Below are 25,687 nucleotides of genomic sequence, written 5' to 3'. Positions count from 1 at the left end.
AGCTGCTGATAATGACGCGGTTTCACCATCTACGTTGCGTGGCGCGGAAGTGTGGCGTTGAGCACGTGACTCTAGGCTGCCTCGCCATAAGTGGAGGTAGCCAATCTCGCGGTGGACAAAATAATTGGTAGCTAAAGCACGATATTTCTTCGATTAATAAGTTGACAAAATATCGGTATTTAGTGGATTAACTTGGAACAATATGACTTTTTTCGTCAATTATTTTAAGTAAATAAAACTTCTTAAGCTCTATTCGAAATCGACTTATTAAGTCCCAAAATTAGTAGGCAGGTAACTAACACTTATTTTGTCCTCCGCGAGCTAATCTAATAGATATCAGGACCTCCTTGATAATGTACAAACTTATTATATACTTGAAAGAATATTTATTCAAATAAATTATCGAATTATAGTAGATTTCGTCAATTGTCATAAGCAAACATGTGCTGCGACAGCCACTTATTATCATGTCCACCCGGAGGCTGCACTCTTTCACCCCCCTTTTCCATTTGTCGATCCCCCCTCTCCCCCAATGTCAATTACTTGTTAACACCAACAGTCCATTCAGCTCATATTCACCTGTCATCTATTTTATTCAATCTACTAATCACCACTCAAAAACCACAACTCAGACGTTTCTCAAATTTCAATTTCTCATTCGCCATTAGGACTACGAGGAGGAACAACCACCGTCGGATTCATGTCCAGCAGCGTCCTCAAACCCTTCATCAACACAGGCTTAACGATAAACACATCAATACTAGCATCATAAGCCTTCTGTTGATATTCATCTGAGGAGAAACAAGTCAATGCAACTATCCGCACCCTTGGCAATGCATTCTCTTTTTCAAATTTTCGAATACGAGTCGTTGCCATAATTCCGTCCATTATGGGCATTCCAATGTCTAGATCGAGTCAGCTGTGGCATTCGTGACTGGGAGTCATGTTTCACATACCCATGAAAACAATTTTGATAGACTGATGAGACGCTTGGTATTTGTGTAGGGCTTCGAGACCATTGATGGCAGATATATGTGTCTCCTTTGCACGTTTCATGTGGTTCACGAGAATCAGTTACATAGTTAGCTTTGCACCGCAAGCAAACATTTGTCTTAGAGTTACCTTCATGTTTACCAAGTTATCCTCAACCAAAAGAACCACAGATCGCCCTGGCGTGTCACTTGCAGGTTCGGGCGGAGTCGACCGTTGACTTGCTCCCGGATCTTGTCGAAATGTGAGTAACGGAGCGGGCATTCGCAATGAAAGTTGCGGTGACTTTGGCGGTATTATGGTGTGTTCTGATCCCGGCGACGTGTCAACGTTGGCTGAAGACATTTGCGGGCTGTCTAGAAATCCATAAGAATTTGATCTGGCCCGCTTGCTCGGCACTGCTGGTGTTTCCGTTGAATCGTGGAATGAGGACCTATATTCTAAGCATACCCCAAGTATTCTTGCAAACTTGTGCGGTCCAAAACTAAATTCAAGTATTAGCACCTTAACAACTGACGAACATGGTATTTTCCACAGCAGACATCGAAAATGAAAACGATTACCGAGGAATGACGGCAAGTTGAACTTACGGCTGTGATAAGTGGATTATCCCTCCACTGTCATCCAGACGAGGTCCTCGGAAGACGTCCTCTAAAACAATTAGTGGCTCGTTCCTACACATCATCTCAGTCTGATTGATCTGTGATTGTAACCCAAGTAATATGTGTCCTGCGCCCTCAGCAATAGAAGCCGCCGCGACCACCTTCAAGCCAAACCAGTCCGTCGCGAATGACACGATTGTTCTTCTTAAAGCAAGCATGCGTCGGGCGTGAACGCTCAAAATCCCAGTCGAAGCTTCATCCATCTCAGGCAAGTAATCAAAGCCGATGATACACAAGGTCAGCCCTTTAGACAATGCCCCAATATCTCGGATCGTCGCGCTCCCAGGGACCGAGCTATCGTTCGGATCTTGGATATCTGAGTTCTTCAACGGAATGGCTACTTTCATTGAAGTACCATATCCAATTTCGCTTTCGACCTCGATGTAACCATTCAGATCCTTCACGAGCTGTCTAACAATGCTTAGGCCTAGACCTGTTCCAACCGAGAGTGGATTGGCTTGAGCGAAGGGCTTGTACAGTTGGTTTGTCAAGAAATCTTGTGTCATTCCGATCCCAGAATCTTGAATTTCCATCGTGACAAGCGTCGTGTCCGTATCACCATTCAATATGGTTTCCGTTTTTAGCGACACCTGCACGAAGCCTAGATTGGTGTATTTAAGAGCGTTGCCAAAGAGATTTGTTAGGATTCGCTTCCAAGCTCCGATTTGAGATTGGAAGAGCCAGCTTCTTCGTTTTTCGATATCTAAAACTACCTAAATTGTATTAATACTAGCAAAGCAAAGTATCATAATCTCTCAAACTTACAGAAACATCGCTGTTTACACCCGGCGATGCCACGCGGCTTCGCCGCCGCGGATAGTAAGGACCGTCTCCACCAGAGGTCCTTGATCGAGTCTGAGACCGATAACCATGACCAACAAGGATACCTTCAACAACAGTTTCGACCACATTACCCAGATCGAAAGTTGTGATGCTACTAGATGATATCATTGTTCCTCCCGATTGTCCGTTTACACTGCCGACTTTTAGTCCTTTCTTGTTACTCATTCTAGCATAATCTAGACTAATTCACGTCAGCTTTAGTCTCATAATAGAATAGGGGCGGACGAATTCTTACATGTGGTCCATGGTATCAAGCAAGACTTCTCCACAAGTTGTCATGGTACGTATCATTTCCTCGTCTTGGGTGTTTTTAGAGGTCTCCTCCATGGTTTCCAGTGTTGCGAGCATTCCATGGAGAGGTGTTCTAAGCTCGTGGCTTATCGATGAGATGAAGTCTGCTTTAGACTTGTCTGCTGTAAGTGCATCCACTTTAGACTTTTCCGCCATGATACAACTGCCAAATCCAGCCAGATAGGTAACGTCTTCGGACTGAAGAATTCGTCCGGGATCCTTTGTCCAAGCCAAACTACCAGCAAACCATTGATTACTTTGTGGATCCCACAATGGAAAAAAGATAACGGCTCTGGCGCCTGGACATATGTCAAGTAACCTGTAAACACGTTAGAAATCGGATGTACCGTACCGACCCCGGTTCATTGCTCCGACAACACTGGTTGACAAGTCCCCTAATGTTCCTCTTCGGAAGAGATATTTCCGTGACTTACTGATAGGATTTCAACTGCTCCTTCTCTTTCTCGAATTTCCTCTCCTTATTTGTCCAGCGCTTCTTTCTCCTGCTCTTGCTGAACTTTCGTGGGTCTATGTCTGAATGATGGATAGGTAATCCGAATTGGTCGAACATAAATATCTGGCCATGCGGATATGATTTCAGCAAACCTCTAAGAACAGATTGCGAGATTCCAAGTTGCGTTGACGAGGGCTCAGCATTCGATCCGCATGGGGTATCCCTCAGAGAGTAACCTAGAATCTCGCAAACTTTTGGCTCTTTCTCGAAGGAATTAGTCTTGTTGATAGACATTTTGAAAGATCGGCCATTCGACGAATTTCGCTCCACTTTTGTATCTACACTGTTTGATACATCCATACTACTTCTGGTTCCAGATTGGGTTTCCGTTTGAGTCTGTGTTGTCCAAGTCTCACTGTCAAGTTTACCCCGGCCAATTTCTATATCCTGAAGAGATGCGTTGGCGAAGATGATTCCCTCTAGGTCGCTAGCTTCCCGAATCATGTGGCTCGCCCGAGAAAACAAAGACTTGATCGCAGCATATGACAAAGTTTCCTCGTGTGAGGGGAGACCCGATTGCTGAGTGCTCTGTCTTTTTCGGGATTTAGGATTTGAGTCAGTCTGCTTCGAATCAGACCCTTGTGAGATCTGATTTCTTCCGGATTGGGCCACTTCTTCTTCACGCGGACTGGCGGATGTGTGAGACCCGGTGGCTGCTGCAGAGTCAATATGAGTAGACGTTGATCCAAGCGAGTCGCTTGGGTTAGTGTCTGGTGGCAGTGGTTCTGGTGCACGCAAGAATGCCTTCAAGCGCTCGGAAGCAGTAGCAAGATCTTGACTAGACAAGAAAATTAGTGGTCATCTCTTCGGATTGAGATCGCATTCTGTTTCGGGAAAAGGCAAAGACAATGTTGATGCGATGCTTAAAAACACTTGCGAAGCTGGACGCCGGACATGGCTTCTTACAGCCACCTGGGTAGTAGAGAGCTGACGCTGTACTTACTTAAATTCTGGGGTAGGCTCCTCTTTCTGCGCTTCTCGAGCCTCTACAACGCTAGCCCTTCTGTTGAACGCATCTGTCCACCATTGCCGTAGAGTAGGCTTACCCTCAGCAAACAGCCCCAAAGCCTTGACCATGTCCTTTGATCGTTCGAGATTCTTCTGTGCTTGGACGAGCTCGAGATGACGAGCAACCGTGGAAGCAATTTCCTGAAGGGTTTTTAGGTTTTCCTCCCCAAACTCGTGTCGTGCAATGTTGTCTAATAAACAAAAAGAACCTACGACCAGCCTAGACCTAGTCTTAATTGGAACCTCAGCGAAGAATCGAAAATATGGCCATCCGGAAATGTACTCTTTGTCCTTGCAACAGTGGGCTTTTGACATGTCATGGATAACAACAGACTTGTTGTTAACAACCACTAAAAGAATACATCGTCAGCGCCAATCTCAAGATCATAATCAAGAAATATGAGGACTCACTAAAGCTTTCCGTTTTAGACACACTGCCATCTTCATCCTGGAAGAACTCTATTGTTTCAGGGCACATGCCCCAAGCGCGATCAAGAAACCGAGCACCGAGAAACAATCCATCTCCGCTATCAGCTCTGTGTGGTGACTTGAGAGATACGCTCTTGGTAGCTTCGGAGAGTATGTACCGGATGTTGGAATCAATCAGCGATATAATGGCACGATTGCATTGAAGCTTGAACGCTGCCAACTGCGCAAATGCTGTCAAAGTCGGGTCGTGATACAACAAATTGTCATCGGCTCTATTTGGAACTCGGGTCGAATCAATTGGAGGTTTCGTAAAAAGAGAGCCCGGGGTTGGCGATTCCAGTATTGGTGACATGCAGGTCCTGAAAGAGGAGGACTCATCGTCGGCAAGTTTCTTGGGACCCTCATGTTGATGTTTATAGTAACTGTTGCTTTCAGCAAATAAAGAAATAAGAAATTTCAGAGACTTACTGGATGAGATTCTGGACTGCGGCGTTTGCTAGGATCTGCTTTGGCTTCAGGCGTTGGTTGTCTGCATTTCGGGTTTGTACCATGTTTAACAGTGAGGTCTTGATGCCCGGAGTAAGAGTCTCTGCACAAATACTTTGTGAAGATGCTTGCACAAGGCAGACTCTTGTTGAAAACCTAGAGCGCGGTTTGGCTGCTCATGATGTAGACCGAGGTGAAACTAGGATATACTGTTGAAGTGATACCATTGAGTGATAATAGGAAATGGGGTGAGGTAGTGATGGGATAGGCCCAGCAAAAGGAGAAGTGCAAGTCGTTCAATAGGTCGAAGAGTCCTTGATGGCTCTTTCCTCACATTTCCTCACCAACTGCATCTGGTACGAATAGGGGAAACCAAAGTTTTAATACATACATATATAAGCAGATATCAATAGATCATAAGACTAAGATTCAAAATTAAAAAAAAAAGTTGCGAGCAAGAGATGCAAGATCGATATGGGACAGCATGGAAGTGTTGCAGAAAATCTGTGATATTTTACTGATGAGACCGTTTGAAATTGAAGTTCTCATCTTATGTTTCCGTTTCTATCACTTGATATATGTATGGTGTGAAGCTTGGTGAAGTGGTATTATTGTTGAAGAAGAAGAAAATGTGATCTCCTTGATTGTTTTAGATGGGACGCGTCACGCGACGACCTCGGCAAACCAGGAAACCTCAATCACTTCACAAAAACGTCTCGACATTTCATCATCAGTCCAACAATTTGGCGGTGATCAACAATACTATCTAAGAACTCAATGTTCCTTCGCAGATAAAAGTTCCTTCTTTTGCGAGGCGCGAATGATATACTCTTCCAATATATGCTCCGTGGGGGCTGGGAGCCAATCGACCGACGACGTATGGTGTTGCAAATAGCATTGAAGCGAGCGCAATTGTGTACTTTTCCCCAAATACTCATAGTCGGCAGCTAATTGACATTGAATGCAGATTCCGATCATGAATACGCACACAATCACACAACTTGAACAAGCCATATGTTGATTCCCTCGAAGACCCCTTCTGATCCCGTTCAACGACGAATATCATTCTCGAGCATACCGCAGATGATAGCTTTTGAAGCCATACTCGATTGCAGATAGCACTTTGCTCTTTTTTTGTTTTGCTTCGGAAAGAGAATCTTCACGATCTATGAAAAGAATGCGAGAGCACATCCTATGTCTGGCGGAGACCCAAAAGTAATTGCCGGACAACGTCGCTGTCGGGATGTTCACAAACAAAACCTCGAATAGAAAATGCCTACACCTGTTGCCCATCGAAGACGCTGTGGTACCTTTTGGAAACAACGCGCAGTCACCACTACATCTAAGAGGCAGTGTTGCAGAGACCACTGCAATTGGGCTTTCTGAACCCTTGAGGAAAAGATTGGCCTGGTTCAACAACATGCCATTTACTCTTGGAGTCTAAGTTCCTCATTTTCGAACTTTACGCCTTGGACGATCATTATACACAGACAGCAGAGGCAGGTATTCTATCTGCCTGTTGCGCAAAATTCGACAGTCTGTCACACAATATGGAGATAGCCTCCAAGCAAGTTGGTATCCCCTGCTCGTTGCATTTTGAAATGAGTATTTCAGTCCACATCCGGGATTGTCGATGGTGTGCTTCAAAAACGGAACATTCGCGTCGGAACGTATCTGCTGATACCTCTAGCATGCGCGCTACAAAGTCAACCCGTCCAAGCGGACAACAAAAGTTGCTTATCTTGGCAAAGTGAGGCAGAACAATTGAAGCAACCTGGCCAGCGTTCTACAGCTATTCTGAGCCTCCACCCATTTGCATCGGTGTCGTGACAGCGAACAATTGCACTCCGCGGAGTTTTCAATGATTAGGCTGATTTTGCGAGGTCTTCTATCACTTCCATTACCCCTTCTCTCGGCTCTGCCAGTTCCTTCTCTTTCGCATCGGTCTTCACCTGTAGCGTATCATCGGTTCCGTTAGCTGGTACTTCCCAGACCGTTTCTTTATCGGACAGCACTTGCTCTAAAGATTCTTTTTACTATCAAAACGAAGCCAAGACTCGTTGAAGTAGCGGTCTATAACGGTCTAGTCCGATGCAGCCCCCCCACAGTATGACCGCACAAGTGTGCTCACCTGATTCGTGCGACTGCAAATTAATATGCAGCCCTATCGGCTGGGTCGACGATGATTGACTCCAGACTCCATGACTCGCACTTATGCGTTGAACTCGACTGGACTCGGTTGTGCTCATTGTTATATCAAGGCGCAGTCTAACACGGGGAACGAGGATCTTCTGATCTTGAAAACTAAATTACGAGCATTGCGGGACTTGTGTTGAGTTGACCAACAGAGTTTGGTATTGTTTAGTTGGTTGCCTGTTGTCGTCTCGTAATTCGTCTTGTCATCCACACTTTTCTGTTTGTGTTTGTCTCCAACCTCTCAGTCGTACTACCTTGGCACATTCGCAGTAAAGATCTGTTCGCTGCCCATAAGTTTGCTAGACTGAACGAGCAATAAAAGCTTACCTTGAAGCTCTGGTGTTACACATCCTTTCCCAATTGCCCTCATACAGCACTTCCAAAGCAAGCTTTCTGTTCAATCAGCCTGGCTTCTCACCATCCTCATTTGCGGCTCATCTTGCCAAATGCGCGAGTTTATTTTCATCCTTGTAACTTCGACTTCCGCCCTCTTTCACGTTGTAATGTTAGGCTTTCACCATAACCTGATACTCCTTTTCTATACGGCATCCTTCGGGGTAGTCACCCCCACGCGGCTTCGTGTATTCATATAACGCAAACCGTCCAGCTACTGTCTATTCCTAGTTGTGTTACCGCGTTCCAGAAAGTCGGTCCGAGTCCACCAGGCGAAGCACAACATCCCCAATGCGCTTCACGCTGGGATACTCATACCGATCGGGCGTTCGTGCTGGCCGGGCAGGCATTAATGTCTTCATAAGCGGTATTCAACCTCATTGGCAGTGGTGTTTAATTAATAGCTATTTAGCGTGGGTATACCCATACCTCATGTCATAGATAGTTTCGTTGCCCGAGAGGCTTAGCATCTTGCCATGTTCGGTCCATGGCAGAGTCCTAATATCGCTGAAAGCTGTAGGACTCACATCTCGCATTGATGTCCCTGGAATACGGTGGAGCTGTTGTTGGAAGCCTCTCACGAAGCATTGGCAAATACCGGGGCTTGCTGAGCCCAGCGAAGATTCTCAGGCTACCACTTTCCCCCTCAACTACCTTGCTTCACGCTATGATTGCTAGGTCTTTTCCTCTTCTGGATTTAGCAGCAGCTGTCATTTGAGAAGCTGTGTCGAATAAATGAGAACTAGATCTACTCGTAAATATGTAGCTAAGATTTCCCTTGCACCACCGCGTTCTCGGGTCATCACTGCGAAGCCTCTGATCAGCAACGCCGCGTCAGTCAGAATCTCCAACAGTCATTACGACAGCCAATGGTATAGCTATATACAAACTTGATCTAAATGATGTTAATCAACCCCATTACACCAAAATACCGAGGTGAGTCGAAACGATGTCTGTATGCTCACACCGAAGACCGTATACCGGTGTCTAATAATATGCCTTAATTGGGTAAATATTTCCCACGCTGTCTAGCCCAAAAACAAGCATATGTTTCACCCTCCGATCGCACGACATAAAACCAGCAGCTTGGTACTTCATGCATCATACACGTGGCACCTCGCCGATGTCCACATTCAGCTCCCACTCTCTACCAATTGTTTTTTGATATGTCAAGATTCTGTGCTACCCCAATGCGCAGGAACCCACGATCGATGTCGGCTTGACTATCTTGTTTGTTCCTGCAAACATGGGATATCGGTTTCGATTGCGCGGGATATTTAAAATAGCGTTCGGCATTCAGTGGGCTTCTTGTGGGTGTCATTAACGGAGCAATGTTGCCGGCTGTGGATTATGTTTGGCTTCTATGTATTTATATAGATCTATAATTTTACTGTACCTAAATAACATCGAGCTGTAGATATATGCCCCTGTAACATACTCAACACGTAAATACTCACTGGGAAATATGTTTATAACCAGTATCAAATGTAGCCTTGCTCAAGATCACTGACCCGGAAGTTCCTCTTTAATTCGATCAAATCCATGAGGCGCAATGGAAATTCCACAACCTACCGTAATTGGCCGTAAACACCCTGAGATTTACGAATATGTTGGGTACATCCGGTTGTGAACTATTTCTTGCTACGCTGTTCGTCTTTGCTGGGATAGGTTACACAACTTCACAAAACACATAAGTATTTCTATCTCTTCAGTACATTTAGCCAAATCAGCATACCCAACAACCTTACCGCGCAACACTTAACCCTCATCCCAAAACCAATCTCTCAAACCCGACGTCCGTTCTGGCGATAAACGCTAGAACCCATCTCTGACTCCTTACCTCGCGTGCTCGGCTAACAAGAATACGATATGCAACTCAACATCACACCATACGGTTTTTATATTAAAAGGCTTGGGCTTATGCATGTAACGTTTAGCTTTAATTTAAATATGTCTCTCTTCTTTTTTGAAATGGTGATGGGTTGTGAGGCATAGATGGGAGGAAGTAACGTGGGAAATTCATGAGTTGATGTCTTGATGTGTGGGAGGGGTTGTTGGAGGGGGTGTTATATTGCAGATAGATAGAATATTGAGTATGAGTTGCTGTTGTAAGGAGTACGTCGAGATGATTTTATAGTACCTTTGGTCTATTTGTTTGGTAAAGAATATTCTAAAAATTTGAAAAGCTGGGTTACATCTCGAGATCTCTGTGTCAGAACACATTGGTGAACTTGAGAAAAATGCGCTGGGAATGGAGGGTAATGATATTGCGACAAGGTCTGAGAGACTGGGATATTGGATACGGTCGGAAAATGATTTGTTCGTAGAGTGGAAAGGGAATGTGGTAGGTATTCGGTTAGCGAATTGATACTTCGAGATGAAAATGGGTTTCAGCTGTATAGAACACCGGCGAGGGTTGAGCTATTTTCAGGATGAGAGTCGAGGTTGAATGTGAGGAAGAGAAAGGAAGAGAGAGGAAGAGAGAGAGCCAAATAGCAATCCCTATTACCAAGTCTTGTGGTGCTTTCTTGATCATAGACATAGAAGAGGAGATGGATATGTGCATTAAAGCAACTAACCCTGCCTAGATACAATGTATTAGCAAAATTGAGAACAACAACTTAACTCACTCACCTAAAGTAATTATAGCAGCACATTCCAAGACAAAGAAGTGTTGAAGCCTCGTCTATGGACAGCGCTTCCAGACCATGATCACGGAATGTCCAGTACTGCTCACTACACGCGAATAGAAGTAGAAGAACTCCACTAAATGTACAGAAATAGAGAATCTAAAGACAAAAGAGATGTTGAGGCACGCAAAGAAACCCTTTTCTAGACCTGCCTGGAATCTCCACTCTGAAATACTTCCATCATGATCTATTTCCAGTCGCCAACATCTGCCCCAGGCTTGGCGTCCTTCAAAGGGGAACAGCGGAATTACCACTTCCGGCAAAGGCAACGGTCCGACACAGAATCTAAAGGATTTAGATCTTGAGTTATGAATACATTAGGCAACGATGTGAAAGGAACATGCCAATTAGAAAATCCATATATCTAGGGTTTGCCACCTTGGCGTCCGATTACATAGTCGTATTTGGGGGTTATTAACATGCACAAGACGACAGATCCTGCGATGCTGTGGATAACGTTATGGTCACTTGACCATATTATCGTGTTTAAAAAAAGTTTATGTTTCAGACAAATTCCCCGAATGATCTTCAAAAGATAAAAACAAAATATCAACGGCCAATTTACGGCGAATGCAACTTGCTTAGTACGCTGCCTCCATATCCGACAGGACGTTTCCGTCTGCTTCAAGATTCTGAAACAGCAGAAGCGGGTAGGGCTGTCCTTCCAGAAGCGGGGGCGCCGGGATTTGGGGGTCAGATCATCAACCCTCGTGGCGGCCAAGATATTCTGAAACGAGCCAAATTTCCAAAGAAGAAGCTTCTGGAGAATTCCCGCCCCATCAAGACCTCGCCACCCCAGATTTCGGCAGTGAGATGAGGTCCATGCTGGGAGGTTGAGGGACGGCTATGAGGATCAACAGAATTATGAGATGAGGGAGGCTGGAGTTGCTGTTCCTGAAATTTGAGCCGCCAAAGAATAATCGTACGATTTTTGTGCTTGGCTTTGATTATGAAATTGTCTTGAGTGCGGGTAGAGGAGATACACAACGAAATTGAATCCACATAGGAGTGATATGTGTACTCATAATTAGGACCTCAATAACTGCCACATTGGTTCGCCGAAGGGTAATGTGGTACGAACCATAGGAATATGATTCATGAAACGTATAACCTTGGCTTGAATCAGCTTGACAAGGCATGAGTGCGAAAGCTAGTTAAAGCTGGAATTGGGATAATCAAAGTTGATAGGCTCCATGATTTCCCAACATCCAGAAGTAGCTTGTGCGGCCGGCACTACCAAGTGGGTGACTCGGTAGGCCATCAGCCGCAACCGTTAGACGGCACTCGGATATCGAAGATGCACTCGGGGGACATGCACTGGTGGTAACCGGTAGTAAATCCGTAACATGCGACCGCAAGGCAGAAAATCAGTGCGAAATTATTGAGCCTCCTCCAATGTCACGCAATCCACCTTGTAGGCAGCATCTGTGCAGAGTAGGATAGTGACAATAGGTTCATGGCCCCAACAACGTATACCAAATTGTATCCATAGGCGACTGCGCTTCGCAAGTCAAATAGTTGATGAACTTGGTGGACTGCCTCATGTTATTGGGTGAATCGTATGACATGTCGGACGTAATCACTGACCACAGCCTCGCTCACTGCCCGATTCCCAGTTGTCTCGCCTCGTAAAAGTCGTAAATAAACGTGACCAATGAGAATTCAGATTTTCCATAAATTACAAGAGTCTAATGCTCCACATATATAGGACAAGCCTTTTTAAAATAGGGGTCGTAAAAATGATGGGGAAAGTGCTCGTCTCGAATTGCCGTATACATCAACGGTAAATGTGAAGATGACACGTTCTACGGCTCGGTCGCAATATACTTATTTGGGACTCCGCTACCCTGGCACAAAGCCAAATCTCATCTTGAGAATAAAAATCTGGTGGTGAATAATTTTGCATAGGCAATTGCAAGGATCGTATCAAAAATGACATGTGGTGTGGCAGCACTCATTGGATGGCGAGAGCGCTTTTAACAAAAGTATAGTATCCGGAATTTCAGATGGGAATGAGATGAATGCTGATTTGCTCACCGGAACGTACGGAGTAGTAGAGAGTAGCAACCATGCTGACATCTCACCCTGCAAGCGTGAACGGATAGGACACAAATTCAGGGTCAAGAAATGTACTGACCAAGCAAACAGTGTAGTTCTTCTCAATCGTCCCACGGTCCAGAGCCCTGGGTTCGCGCAACAAGGTCATGAGGTCTGACCAGACCTTCTTGCGAACTGGACTTGATCAAACATACCGGAAACAACGGATGATGGAGCACAGTTTTGGCCCCATTTAGCCTGCATCTTGATTACTCAATCAAGACAGCAAGACCAGTTGAGGCAAATGACTTCCCTAAGACTTTGACCACTGTTTGGTTCTTCGTCGGTGCTCCAGGACAAGACGGTTACGAGAAATTACCGTTCCGATCCGTAGATGACGTGCAGATAGGGTAGTCGTACCAGAACGTCAACATGGATGCCACGCGAAAGCCATGTCTGGTATGGGTCAGACTCCTCCTCCGGGAGATCCAGCTTTGCCAAGACAGCGTGGAGTGTGTCGCTGTTTGAGGATCCTTCTCAGCACGGCACTCGTGCTGTGGAAATTTGACGGGAGGATTAACCTTCAACTAAAGCGGTAATTTGATGCGCAGCATGTACGGGGCGTCCGCCAAGTGATGTCTGTGATAGTCCTTTATTGTATACAACCCAGCAGATAACATTCAAATGGGCGCGATGCAACATAAGACATGAGACATTGACACCTGCCACCTCGAGACTCATTGTGCTACTCCCAGGGGTACCACGTTTTTAGAACGTGTTGACCGCAGCAGAAGATGCGCCTCTGGGATTCCGCCCGCCCCCACAACTCTACATTATCGCCGCGTGGAACTTTTCGAACACATCGTTATCAAAGACATACTCTTCAACGAAAACTATTTCCAGACAACGGAAGCGGAATGAGACTCAAAAGAATTGAGTGTTGGGAATATGGGGAATGGAAAAGCGACTTTATGCTTTAGCCGAAGAGAGTGACAATTGCAGTTTTGCAGTAAAGATTTGCTGTGACCCGGTCCCAACAGACGGAATGAACTTCAGTTCATCCCTTTCGAGATGCTTCTGTATTCTGATTGGGGTGGTGAACTTGCCACTTGGGCCGGCATGTGAGTGTGGCTTGAAGAAAAACGTGGGCAGAGCCCCATACATGGATACCATGTTGTACGTCTCGCCGCGCAGTGCATGTCGCTCTCAAGGGTGACCTTCGTGAATTGCTGTTTTGGGAAATGGAATCAGACAGTCTCGTGGAACTGAATTGGCCCCCAAAGATCGGTATACAGGCAACAACAACATGATGTACATCCTTTATCTTTCTAGAATAGTATCAGCGACAAGATCGCACTAATGACAAATGCCCGGTGTTCTTATTCGACTTCTAGATGTTGGAAGTGAGTTGCGAAGATGGGGCCAAAATACTAGGTCACTGAGACCAGTCATGATATGAATTGCTTTTTGGTGCTCTTCTGATATGGTGTCTATATTTAGATCGGGTCTAAAACACCTGATAGGTCAAGCGGATATATATGCAGGCTGACAAATTCTGTCAGCATCACGGGAATTTACACTCGTTGGGCGGCTATCCACAGGCGAGGATTTATCCTCTGTGAAAGCTATTCGCAGACAGGTAATGTGCTTGCTAGGATCTTACTCACCTAGTCATTTCCTTCCAAAAACTTGAAGCCACATGCGCAAGGTATCTACACTATCTACGGCAATCCGCACTGTAGAAGTCTTCACCGTATTCTTCTGCGGCCAACATGGTACGGAGAGGCTCATCCTCTCATTGCTCATCTTCCATACGCGGTGAGGCAGCATGCTTCGATTGAGCTGTTGTCATTGATGCTTTCGTGCTCACGGACACGGTGGAGTCGTCGCAACGTTGTAAGGAAAAAGAGGGGCAGTTGAGAATATCCTTCGGCATAGTCCGTAAGAGAAAGGTTTGAAGCTTGGTATCTGTCAGATATTAGAGAATCAATCTTAAGGACACGGCGAAATGTGTACGTGCTGGACAGCGCAGAAATGCTCGATATCAATGAGGATATATGGCCAAGGAAGAGTTGCACAGCGGACACCAGTGGCTGGCTGATACGGAGGTACCGGCGGTAAAGGCGTCTATCGGAGAGCAATTTTCCCGATAAGCGACGAACGACGTGTGATTTGACTCGGGACTAGTTATGTAATCACTCGCCTGGTCTCCACATTCCCAGTCCCTTCCAAATTGTTTACTTGTTTTGATTCAACCTCGTTGGGTTAACTAGGGAAGTGTCGGATTTGCCCATTCAGCAGTCCTACTGTACGACTAGCTATCTACATCAAATTGCTATGCTTGCGGTCTCTTCTATTATTCTTTTTGTCGTTGAGCAAAATCAATTGTACCAAAGTGATTTGTGACACTCAAATCCCTCAAGCGAAATGGTTGGAGCACTGCCAGCTCAATGCACCACACTCATGGCTAGTTGCTTGCCCGGCCAACCAACCCCTGTGTACGATCAAGGGTGCCGATACGGTTTGTTGGAAAATCGGAATTGATCTCGCTACGAACTAGTTCACGACGCAATCCTTCGATATCTCTTTATCCGACCCCTCAATTGCATGACGATTATCTCTGAAGCGCTATCCGGCCTTTACTCTATCAAGTAGGTGATTTGGCAATTACTGGACCTAATTTTGGAATCCTGGTTGCTATGATGAGAGCTACGGGAGCGGGCATGAGAAGCGGAACGTCAAAACCGGGGCAAGCAATCGTTTGTAATCCCAATGGCCTTGGAACCCCGCGTGTGGAGATACTGTAATCACGGCTTTCACAATCACGATATCGATGGCTGCAACAAAGTCATACGATCCTGAGTAATCAACTGCCATTTCTCCCTCGCGGAGTGAACATGTTGAGCCTTTGACTCACTCGGTATCAAGCGGACAATTCTCACCTAATCATCAAACAGGTTTCCGAATACATTTCGCAACTTTTGGTCCGCTCTTCTCTCAACCTGAGGACATGCAAAGGAGGCTCCGTCTGAGCTACATATGACCCTGGTGGAGGTTTCCAAAACACGGTATCATCGACCCGCAGAGTCGGCAAGTCTAGATAATGTCGGTGATGACTATCACCATATGATCGAATATGTTTGGTTCTTTTGTCACCGTGAGCCATCAGCTTACACCAGAAGCCCACCAACTTTGTATGACTTGGCTATCTTATCCCAGCCACACCCTCACTCGCACGACAACCAATCACGGTTCCGCGTCGTATTCCGTTTATTTATATGCTTGCCGTTGCAGGGATGTTGTGGCTTGTTCCCATGTGAGAACAGGGATGAACACCACTGAATGATATTTTGGGTCTGAAAAGTCAAGGGTATTGTCTTCTCTGTAAGCCCAATACAGAGGCCTGCATTCGTCTATCTCAGCCCTATACTTGTTTGGTCTCTTTATTCGCTGGAACCCTGGGTTTCAGGACGAAGCAAGGCTATGGCAGCCATACAAACGACAGAATTATATCGTTAAGGGCAGGTCATTGGATTACCTGGGTTGTTAATTCTTTAATTGGTGATCGCAAGAACAACCCTTCCCCTGAACACAGCCAGGGATAGCACGATCGCTGGGAAGCTTGCGTTGGTCGCCGTTGGTTCAGGACCGTTGGTGAAGACAACCTGTGGACGGCCTATCTCGGTGCAATGTCGAAATAACGAGTCAACCCCTGAGATGGATGCAGGTACGAGGCTCCAGCACGCTCTCTTGCTGCATCGCGATACAGCGCATGCCTTCGAAGCACGGCGTCTACCTTTGCTGCTGTCCCAGCGCTCGCTTTTCATGAAATCTACGAGGTGTGCAGCAAATCATACACGACGATCGCACCAAGATTAATTTGTGTCCGGCCAGCTTGAGCTGGTGGTCGCCGAATTCATCCTCTTTGTCGACTCGATCATAATGCGGCTTCAATCTGCCTTCCGAGTACCGTTGGAGTGAACGATTGTTCGAAGTACAGCGCCCTGGGCAGCCTATGTGTGTAGCCTATCCAGACTTGCGATCGAGGTTTCCGCCCCACGAGTCCCAAGACCGGTACCTGTTCTGTAGCAGTCCTACAGTGCTTCCTGCCAACCTGCTTCTATGCATAGAACATTATTCCTTCCGCGCAACTCGTGATTTTGAGGAATTCCAGTGCTAACGCGATGTGCTGCAGGGTAATGCACCACCCTTTCGACCCTGGCCGGCATATATGCGCAGTGCGCGCAGGAACTCATCATCGCTAATCATCCTTTGCATTTTAGACAAGACCCTGGCCGCGAATATCCTGCCCTGCAAGTCGCTATTGTGCTGCTGAGATCATCACCGTCATATGAGCCAGATTAGCCAGGCTAACTCTAGCTGTAACTACCAAGGGCGTAATTTTCCAAATCGAGCCGCAAATAGAGACTAGCACCGGGGACACCAAAAAAAGGTACCCCCAGGCAGCCGCAGCCGCAGCCTAGCTGTCCACATCCTAGGCACTGGGAGCCCCCAACCCAACGGTCATCTCCCATGCGAACGTGATTCTAACAAAATTATGGTAGCAACGCTCGTAGTTGTACGGGCCAAAAGTATACCCACGTTAAGCCAAGCCTCCTCCTTCTACCAGCTACAATCTTTAGGTTGTTCTCTCACACGTATATAATTATGGCCTTGGACGCCTGACAGGATCGTATTCTCAGTTTCACTACCACACACATTACAAATTAATCATCGGTTTCGACTATTCTTCCCATCGGCATTCATTTTAGACTTACTAGCATCAGCATCTTTGAATTTCAGCCCTGTACTACCGCAACCTTCCATTTGGACTCATCGAAAGTTTTATATAATAGTCTTCGACTCCCCCATCACTCTCAATCTTTATTCATCATCATCAACAATCATCCACTCTCAATCAGAACTATCTTCCAACAACAACACTACTTCTCAACACTACTCTTCACTCTTCCACACTCTAATATTCACAATACATCAACACCCTCAATTCAAGCTATCAATAACCACCTACGCAATGGCATCTACTACTTTCACCAACCAAACCATGCTCTTTGGCCGTGGTGGCTACAATGGTCCTGCCTCTTCATCTGAGGACGAAGACAACTCCCGTCCTTCCGCACCATTGAACTTTGGCCGTGGTGGTTACAACCGCGGTGGTGACGATGATGAGGAGGAAGATGGACGTGGTGGATACAACTAGATCACTACTTTCTCCTCGACAATCCCAGGATAGCGTCTCGCTTCCACTGTACAACAACACCCCGCCAACACCCCACTCAAACCTCACTGTCGACGGACAACAGAACTTCGACAATGACTCCTCCATTTTCTGCATTTCCAATCAACGCCCTTCAGCGAGCGAGCAAAGCGATTGATTCCATCAGCATTTTCTAGCATTTTCCAGCGCATCCAACTAGCATTTACAATCTTGCATTTACAATCCTGCATTTCAACATACAACACTTAGAAGCCTCGCGGCGCAACCAGCATCAGCGTTTCCAACGGCGCAACGGAGTTTCTCAGCATTTTCACACATTCGCATCATCTCGGAGTTTCTGCAGCATTTTCAAAAAGCATACGTCTAAACAACACATTCTCTCTTTAGTCAACCATCACGCATAGATCCGGCGTTCGAAGAGGGATTGGTGCATCATAGAATCGGCGCTCTCATTTGCATTTTCCTGGTGTCTTCATTATCTTTCATCCTTCTTCTCGCATCCTATTTCTCTCGGTCGCCTACTCTAATATTCTTTTTGGGTTGGAATCGATTGGGGGGATGGGCAGGGAAAAGGCATTGGCATTTACAATTCGCATATATTAGAAGCTTTCAGAAGCGGGGATGCATTGGGATTGGAGTTATTTGTTTTTATCATAGATTGGATGGGTTTTCTTTTCAGGGGATGATTTAGAGTCTTGTTGTGGGCATTGAATGGATATTTCTTATTAGCTAAATTATTAAACACTAAATTGACTTTTATATTACAATTGTTTAGTCTTCACTCTTCTTGAATTAAATAGTTGACTGTTTGTTATCAGTTCGTTATCTTCACATCCTCTCACTCCCATGACACTACGCAATCACCCAAATTCCTCCAAAAACAAACACCTCCCACTATTCCAAAGACCCATCCGAAAATCCCGAAACCCCTTCCCAATTCCTCCCCAGAATTTCCCACAACTGCGTATACACATCCTCAAAGCCTCCTCACAACACGCGTATCACCCACCATAACCCCCACGCTCTCCCTGACTCACCCCCGAATCTCAGGCAACAACCTGCACTCACTCGTCACCTCCCCTCCCTATTCCCCTTTCTCAATTCTCCTTACCTATTCGCGAACCACTCGCCACTAAATGTATGACTTCTTGACTCACCAAAGAATTCCGGATCTCGCATTTACGAAGTAAAATACGGCGTTGGACTTTGTCTACCGACCCCACGGCACCCGTGGTAACCTACCCGTGCCACCCAACATACGAGCCTGTCCTGCATCGATCGGCGCGCACGGCATACATCCAATCCCATCCCATCCAGTGAGCCGCCCGAAATAAGAAACCAGAGTCCTGCTCCGGAACGAGAAGCCACCCCAAACCTTCGTGCCATCTACGTAAAACACGGCCCCAAAGTAGGTATCGCACACGTGTGCACAACGGTTCCATCCATCATGAAAAAGACGCGCAGGAGTCAGAAGTCAGATTTATTCTGTGCGCTCGTAAATGTTGTGCGACACCAGAGTTCAGAAGGTGTTCTAGAAAGACGATCCATGGCTGGAAGAAGAAGGATATGGTGCAAGCTTACTCATTTTCAGTAAGCTAACTGATAAGTGATCATGCGTGCGCGTGTACGTATGAGATGGAAAGCCTGGAGACGCAGTATGGCGTCTAAGCGCAGACTGGTGATGGGAAGGGCAGCACGCGGTTGTGGGTGTTGGGTGCTACTCGGTGGGAGGGAGGGCTGGCTTTAAGCGCTATTGGAGTTGGGGTAGCATAGAGGGGAAGGAAAGGGAGATTTTGGGGCGGGAGAATGATACTGCGGAGGGGACTGCAGACTGCGGTTTAATGGTACGTGAGGTGCGTACTCGGTGATGAAGGTGCCTTGAGAGATTTTTGAAGAGTTGGGGAGGTTGAGGCGATGGCGATGATACTGGGAATATCTTGTGGGAGACGATTGTTGCTTGACGATGGTAGGCAATGCAGTGAGGTGGGATTGTGCTGAAGCGGCTCTTGCAGGTCTCTTTAGGCCTCCTGCATACTGCAGTGCTGTTGTGTAATTCGAAGGCGCACTTACATAGAATTGCTTCATTTGGAAATAAGGAGCGAGACGCATAGATTGTGCGAGCGATATGACAAGCCTTGGATATCTTGGAATGAGATAATCTCTAATGTTAGATATTCAAGAATCGTCGATCTCTTCTTCCAGATTCAAGGGGTTAGCAAGTGTTGTGAACACTTCAAGCATTTGCGCCATGGAACACCATGGTAAAAGAAAAAGCAATTAAATGGCTGAACAACAAGTGGAACGAGTCTTCTAAGCGGTGGTGAGGGTTGGTTTGAGATAATATTAGATTATTTTCCTACACAGAATCTGTTGTTGGTTAGTCACATTTTACCCAAGCAAAGATAGGTCATCAAACTTACTTTTCAAATACAACACCCAGAACCTCTTCCACATCACTCACTGTTTTGCCGGTAATACGCGCAAGGCTTTGTGCCGCATCTCTCAGATGCTCGGCAGCAATGACAATATCAGCCTCATTGCTTTCGTCACTCGCCTCCTCCAGATAGGCTTCAAGCGACTCAGAAGTTTTGACGAGAAGTTGACGTGACCGTTCCGTAACTCCAAGCAGATCTTGGAGATCAGGTCTCAGCTCTGTCATTCCTTGAAAATTAGTAGCGAGCACTTCAACTAGATTGTCGATGCCGCCCCTTTCGCCTTTCGTGCTCTCCGCTTCTCGGCAAGAAATCATAACTATACGAGTACTTGGGCCAGTAAGTTCCTCTGTATGTATCTTAAACTTGCTGATCAACTGGTCTTCTTTGTCGATCGGCACAAGATCCCATTTGTTGATTACAATAAGAGAATTCGGAGCTGCAGCGGCAAGAGAAAGCGCTTCCGGATCATACTTGAGTTCAAGTTTACCTGATGAGGCAGATTGCTCGACTGATGCAAGTGCAATGACCAGGTCGGATTCAGACGCTTTAGCTTTTGCTCGACGAATTCCCTCTTGTTCGATCGAACTAATCTTATGTTCAGTGGCTTCGACTCCCGCACTCGTCGCATTTTCTTCCGTTCGTAGACCAGCTGTGTCGGCAAAAGTGCAAAGGTAACCCCGTATATCAAGACTGACCTCTACTATATCCCGGGTGGTACCAGGCTCTTGACTAACAATGGATGCCTCGCGACCAACAATTTGATTGAGCAGAGAACTTTTTCCAGCGTTCGGTGCACCAAGAAGAGATATTCGAATACCACGACGGAGCAACTCGCCACGAGTGCTTGCATCCTCATGCTGCACAATGGACTTTTGCATATCTCGAACTTTCTCCGAGATACCACTCAACAATTCAGCTGGGGACTCATCGAAATGCTGGTCTTCCGAAAAATCAATCAATGCCTCCATTTCTCCCCGCGCATCAAGTAGTGACTTCCGCCAGCTTTCATAAAGTGTCCCCAGATATTTAGAGGACCCTTTCACAGCAGCGCGACGTTGTTGCTCCGTCTCGGCGGACAGTTGATTGCTCAAAGCTTCGACCTGTGATAAATCAAGCTTCCCATTCGTAAATCCTCGACGGGTAAATTCTCCAGCTTCAGCGTAACGGATATTGTGCCGCGACTTAACCGCCGCGATGCCTTCCAGAACCGCCTTAACGGTTGCATTACCGCCGTGTACATGAAATTCCACCATATCTTCTCCAGTTTGAGTTCGCGGTGCCGGGAGCTTGATAACAACCGCTTGAGAGTCCAGTACGTTCGTGGTGTCCGATGGGTCGTAGAGCGTTCGCACAGAAGCGTAGCGCGGCTTTAAGTTCTTCTCCAGTTCGCTGCATAGCCCTTCACATATCTAGTTGAATTTAGTTGTGCATAGAGGTCAACCAGGAGATTGCTCACATCGTCGCATGCTGGCCCAGATATCCGAATCACCGCAATTCCAGCTCTACCAGCACCGGATGAAAGGGCATATATTGTCTCTTCATCATTTCGAGTGAAATTATCGTAGTTGACAGCCTTCGGCTTGTGGTGACGATTAACTTTCGAAAGGCCGTTTGATGCTATGCTCGCTGCCCGTAATTGCGTAGGATTCTTCCATTGCCGCCATTGTCCTTGGCAGAAGTTGCGATTGCATGAGATTGCTCTTTTCAGAACATTTTGCAGCATTGGCCTTTAGCTTTGGTGAGGAAAGATGCCCCTACGGCGAATTATCAGAGATAGATGTGTTGACTTGCGGTAGAATTCTGCCAAAACAGTACTTCTTTACACCGCCTTCCACATGTCGTTTCGTCATATCTCATTGTTCGAAACCATTTCCTAGCTTTTACTATCAATCATGATATTTCACTTTTCCAATGCTTGAGATTGGCTCTATATACCTGCTAATCAATGAGGCGTTGCAAGAGAATCTACATCAAGATGGTACCATCGTCTTTTCTGATATACCGTTTTTAAACGCGTTGATTTGTTGTTCGAACCCCTTGTATTATTGCAGTCGTAGTAAATTTTCATATACATATTAGGAGTATTTACAAATGTATCAATCCTTCGATCTTGGTTTCGAATCCCCCTTTATATTATCCCTCTTTCAATAATTTAATACCAGCTAGATCTTGAATCCAGAAAACAGCAGCAGCCCAAAACAAAAGCACGAGATATTCAACTTTTCTTTCTCCTTTTCGTCTTTACTATTCTGCGAGCTTTTGTGGTTGGGTTGGCCACCTCAGGCTTCGCTTTTCGCTTCCTGGACTCCCTTTTCCAATCGTACAAAGCCGCAAAGGGGAGATTTGTTTGCTTTGGGGGGCCTTTAGCAGAGCTCCTCAGTCGGCTTCGAAAAGTACTATTCGGCTCAAATCGATCCCAAATATGCTCATCATGGTGGTCATTCCATTCGTCGATTATGTATGCATCAAAGCATTCGTAGTCATAATTGCCTTCTCCTAATATGCGATCTCTCTTCCATATCCCCGCCTCGAGATCGAGTTGGATATGGGGGACAGTTCGCGCCTGACTCAAGTCAATAAGGACTCCTCCAAGATACATGTCGTCCTTCACATCCCAGACTTGTATCCCGAGACCATTCAAGTCTCGAAGTTCTCGCATCATTCTGGGTACCATTTTCGGAACATACATCTGCTCAGACCGGACGAGCTCCTTGACGATAGCGCGAACCGGTTTTCCTTCATCTTGCTCGCTCCGGTCCCAATTTGAAATTCGAAACTGGCGACAGACATCCTCTTCATGTTTGCTATTGGTTATGATATAACCATAGCAATGAACAGCCAAATCCTCCCGGCCGGTTTCTTTTAAGCGGCCAAACGCGCGGCATTCACTGTAAAATGGATCCTTATGGTGTGCTATGGTTTTCAAATTTATTGGCGCTAGCTCACTACCTGTGTATGGATGTAGAATTCGGGGATCCAAAAATTTAAACTTCGAGACTGTTAGCCTCTACTCGGATAGACATCAAATATGCGGAGCGACCCACCATCTTCAGCGCGTACGTTGAGCCGTTGATGATGACCTCGAAAACGTGAGAATGCACAGCGCTACCGAGGTGTTTTTTGAAAATGATGTCTTGGTCTTGGCCCTCAATTACGAAGGGCCCTAGCTTAGGCCCAGTGCATGGTGGTAGGTCGCGGCCAACCATTACATATGAGACAGAAGATGTCGTTCATTATGTTGTCGCAAGTTGAAGTGGTAATATGCTTTTGTTTGGTACTTGGGGTTGAAGAAGATGGCACGTGATCATCCTTGACGCGACGCGACAAATTCTAACCGCCGGCTTTCCTCTCCACTTGTGTTGTTTCACAGCCAGATCCATTCAAATAGCACCAACATCAAAACGGGTTCTCTCACTGTCGCTCTATTGGCTTGGCTTCAATTAGCCGTATAATCAACCTTAATAAGAATGGGTTAGCGATAGCCTCCTTTCCAGTGCCAGTAGGTCCAGACGCGCTTTGCCGATTGACACACCTGTCGAGGTGGAGATTTGGCCTAACTACACAAATTATTAGCTGCAGATGAATAGGGTGTATTGACGCCTAATGCGATGGTGTACTTACGCCTACCCCTTGCACATGTTACTATATCGGTCCTCATGGTACAGCAGACTTTTCCCCGTGGTGAAGAGATGTAGCCACTCTCATATAAACCTGGGTATATGGTTGTTGGAGTTCTACACGAGGTCACATCTTCAGGGTATTTTCATCACGAGTTGGGGTTAGCCACCTTCCTGATAAATGCAAGAGAGCTAAGGGTACCCCAACATCAGGCGTTCAGGTGATAGCACGCACATGTTTACTCATTTGAGAGATTTGTAAGGCAGTCAGATTACAACACTGCTACTGTTTCAACCTATTTGTTGGAGATTAGTTGGCGTACAAAATCCGGCCTCCTCGGGGCCGCACACAGCCTCCTTCAGCTACTCAGAGTCACCGAAGCGTCGATGTTTAGGATAAAGTCACTGCTGTATCCCACCAGTAAGTTGCAAGATTGACGGATACTGTTCAAGTACAATACTATCAGAAAGCAACTTCCGAATACCCCTTCCCTAACTTGCCTGTTTGGCCCCCTTTAAAGAGACAATATAGCTCATTTACTCAACTACACTGAGTCATTATAGCTTGTTGAGCAGTGTAGAAGAAATCGTCATTTCACTGTGAGGAGTCGTCTTGTATGTCTTAGAACACACTGAAGTCCCGATCTTGAAATGCTAACCACCATCCCTTAGATACTCTTCCTCTACTACCATGGAGGGCACAATTCTTGAGGTTTTGACACAGGAGAATCCAGTGCTGAGATTGCAATCTCAAAAGTCTGGCCGTCTCACCCAGAATCCTAATTACATCGATTTAGCTCCACGGGAGGTCTCGATGAGCGCTTGGGATGACTTCAACTACGACAACATCATCGCTGCTCTTGGCAATATTCTCGACCATGGACCAGTGGAAAGCAGAGTCAAAGAAGATGTTGGCGGCAGCCAGCTAGACATTGAAGACGAAGACGACATTGATAGGATCAGCGACCACTGGTTCTATGAAGTTACCAACAAGCCCTTGAAATTCGGTTCACTCCAACTATTACAGCAACTCGGAATGGAAGAGGTCAATGTATCGTTCCGGTTGAAAGGAGCAAAGCTTAAGGATCCAGTCAATGACAACAAACTCCTCCCGGACTGGGTCGTCTACCAACATTCGGAACCCAACAAAACCAATATCGTGGTGGGTGACAGCAAGTGTAGCACGAAATGGTGTAGCGATAGAAATAAAAATATACCAAAGATCGAAGTGCAATGGATGTGGCCGATGCGACAGATCGGGTCGTATTGCAAATTCGGTGGTACTCGCTACTCCTTCATTGTTACACCGGAAGAAATAGTAGTTGCTCGTTTCTATTTAGATCATTCAATGAATGACGCTGACAGAGCTGAGTATAAGTCGATACCTTGGGGTGCTGCCTCCCCAACAGCATTAACAAGTAAGTCTCTCACTTACCCCGAGACATTTTAAAAGTCAGCTGACATGTTTTTCAGTGAACCTAGCTATCTGGGCGCTGGCGATGTTCGCACTTAACGAAGGCCATCGACCAATCAGGAGTCGAGAGGAGACGTTACCATTAAACGTCTGGTGGAAAGACGTGGCTGCCGACGGTTCGTTAACGTACGAGCATCATCTTACAGGACGGACATTGAAGAAACTACCCAAAGGCGGAGAAGCGAGGAAGCGTCCAACTCACATACCTGATGTCGTACCCGAAAATGAAAGGGAACCACCCGTGAGGTCTACTCGAGCAGCCACGCTCAAGAGGAAAAAGGGTTGAAGGCAAGAATAATCCGTGGGAGGGCATGTACATTTATGATTTATTGGAGTTTTATTAGCTACAATGTAAGATTACTATATCTCCTTTAATAGAAGAG

The 25,687-nt window shown here is 46.1% G+C and overlaps 5 protein-coding genes across 5 annotated transcripts; 2 read left to right on the top strand and 3 right to left on the bottom strand.

Moving 5' to 3' along the window:
* Positions 1-654: 654 nt before the first annotated feature.
* GLAREA_00998 (ATPase of HSP90 chaperone/DNA topoisomerase II/histidine kinase) lies at positions 655-5,288 on the bottom strand (the record flags this gene model as incomplete). Its single annotated transcript, XM_008085756.1, has 10 exons — positions 655-905; positions 957-1,041; positions 1,123-1,474; positions 1,581-2,365; positions 2,418-2,676; positions 2,731-3,105; positions 3,221-4,078; positions 4,244-4,658; positions 4,720-5,159; positions 5,206-5,288. 10 exons carry the CDS (start codon positions 5,286-5,288, stop codon positions 655-657), a joined length of 3,903 nt encoding a protein of 1,300 aa, XP_008083947.1.
* An 11,809-nt stretch (positions 5,289-17,097) lies between these two features.
* Positions 17,098-17,760, top strand: GLAREA_00997 (uncharacterized protein; the record flags this gene model as incomplete). The annotated part of the gene is made up of 2 exons (XM_008085755.1): positions 17,098-17,118; positions 17,554-17,760. 2 exons carry the CDS (start codon positions 17,098-17,100, stop codon positions 17,758-17,760), a joined length of 228 nt encoding a protein of 75 aa, XP_008083946.1.
* A 2,366-nt stretch (positions 17,761-20,126) lies between these two features.
* GLAREA_00996 (TrmE connector) lies at positions 20,127-21,936 on the bottom strand (the record flags this gene model as incomplete). Its single annotated transcript, XM_008085754.1, has 3 exons — positions 20,127-20,145; positions 20,199-21,622; positions 21,670-21,936. The coding sequence occupies 3 exons, from the start codon at positions 21,934-21,936 to the stop codon at positions 20,127-20,129; spliced, it is 1,710 nt and encodes a 569-aa protein (XP_008083945.1).
* Positions 21,937-22,428: 492 nt separating this feature from the next.
* Positions 22,429-23,419, bottom strand: GLAREA_00995 (uncharacterized protein; the record flags this gene model as incomplete). Its single annotated transcript, XM_008085753.1, has 2 exons — positions 22,429-23,202; positions 23,258-23,419. The coding sequence occupies 2 exons, from the start codon at positions 23,417-23,419 to the stop codon at positions 22,429-22,431; spliced, it is 936 nt and encodes a 311-aa protein (XP_008083944.1).
* Positions 23,420-24,521: 1,102 nt separating this feature from the next.
* GLAREA_00994 (uncharacterized protein) lies at positions 24,522-25,590 on the top strand (the record flags this gene model as incomplete). The annotated part of the gene is made up of 2 exons (XM_008085752.1): positions 24,522-25,248; positions 25,304-25,590. The coding sequence occupies 2 exons, from the start codon at positions 24,522-24,524 to the stop codon at positions 25,588-25,590; spliced, it is 1,014 nt and encodes a 337-aa protein (XP_008083943.1).
* Between the last annotated feature and the right edge of the window lie 97 nt (positions 25,591-25,687).

Source organism: Glarea lozoyensis, assembly GCF_000409485.1.
Source record: "Glarea lozoyensis ATCC 20868 chromosome Unknown GLAREA3, whole genome shotgun sequence".
NCBI classification, from domain to species: domain Eukaryota; kingdom Fungi; phylum Ascomycota; class Leotiomycetes; order Helotiales; family Helotiaceae; genus Glarea; species Glarea lozoyensis.
The sequence above is the reverse complement of the archived record's forward strand: the minus strand, read 5'-3'. Positions and strand labels throughout refer to the sequence as shown.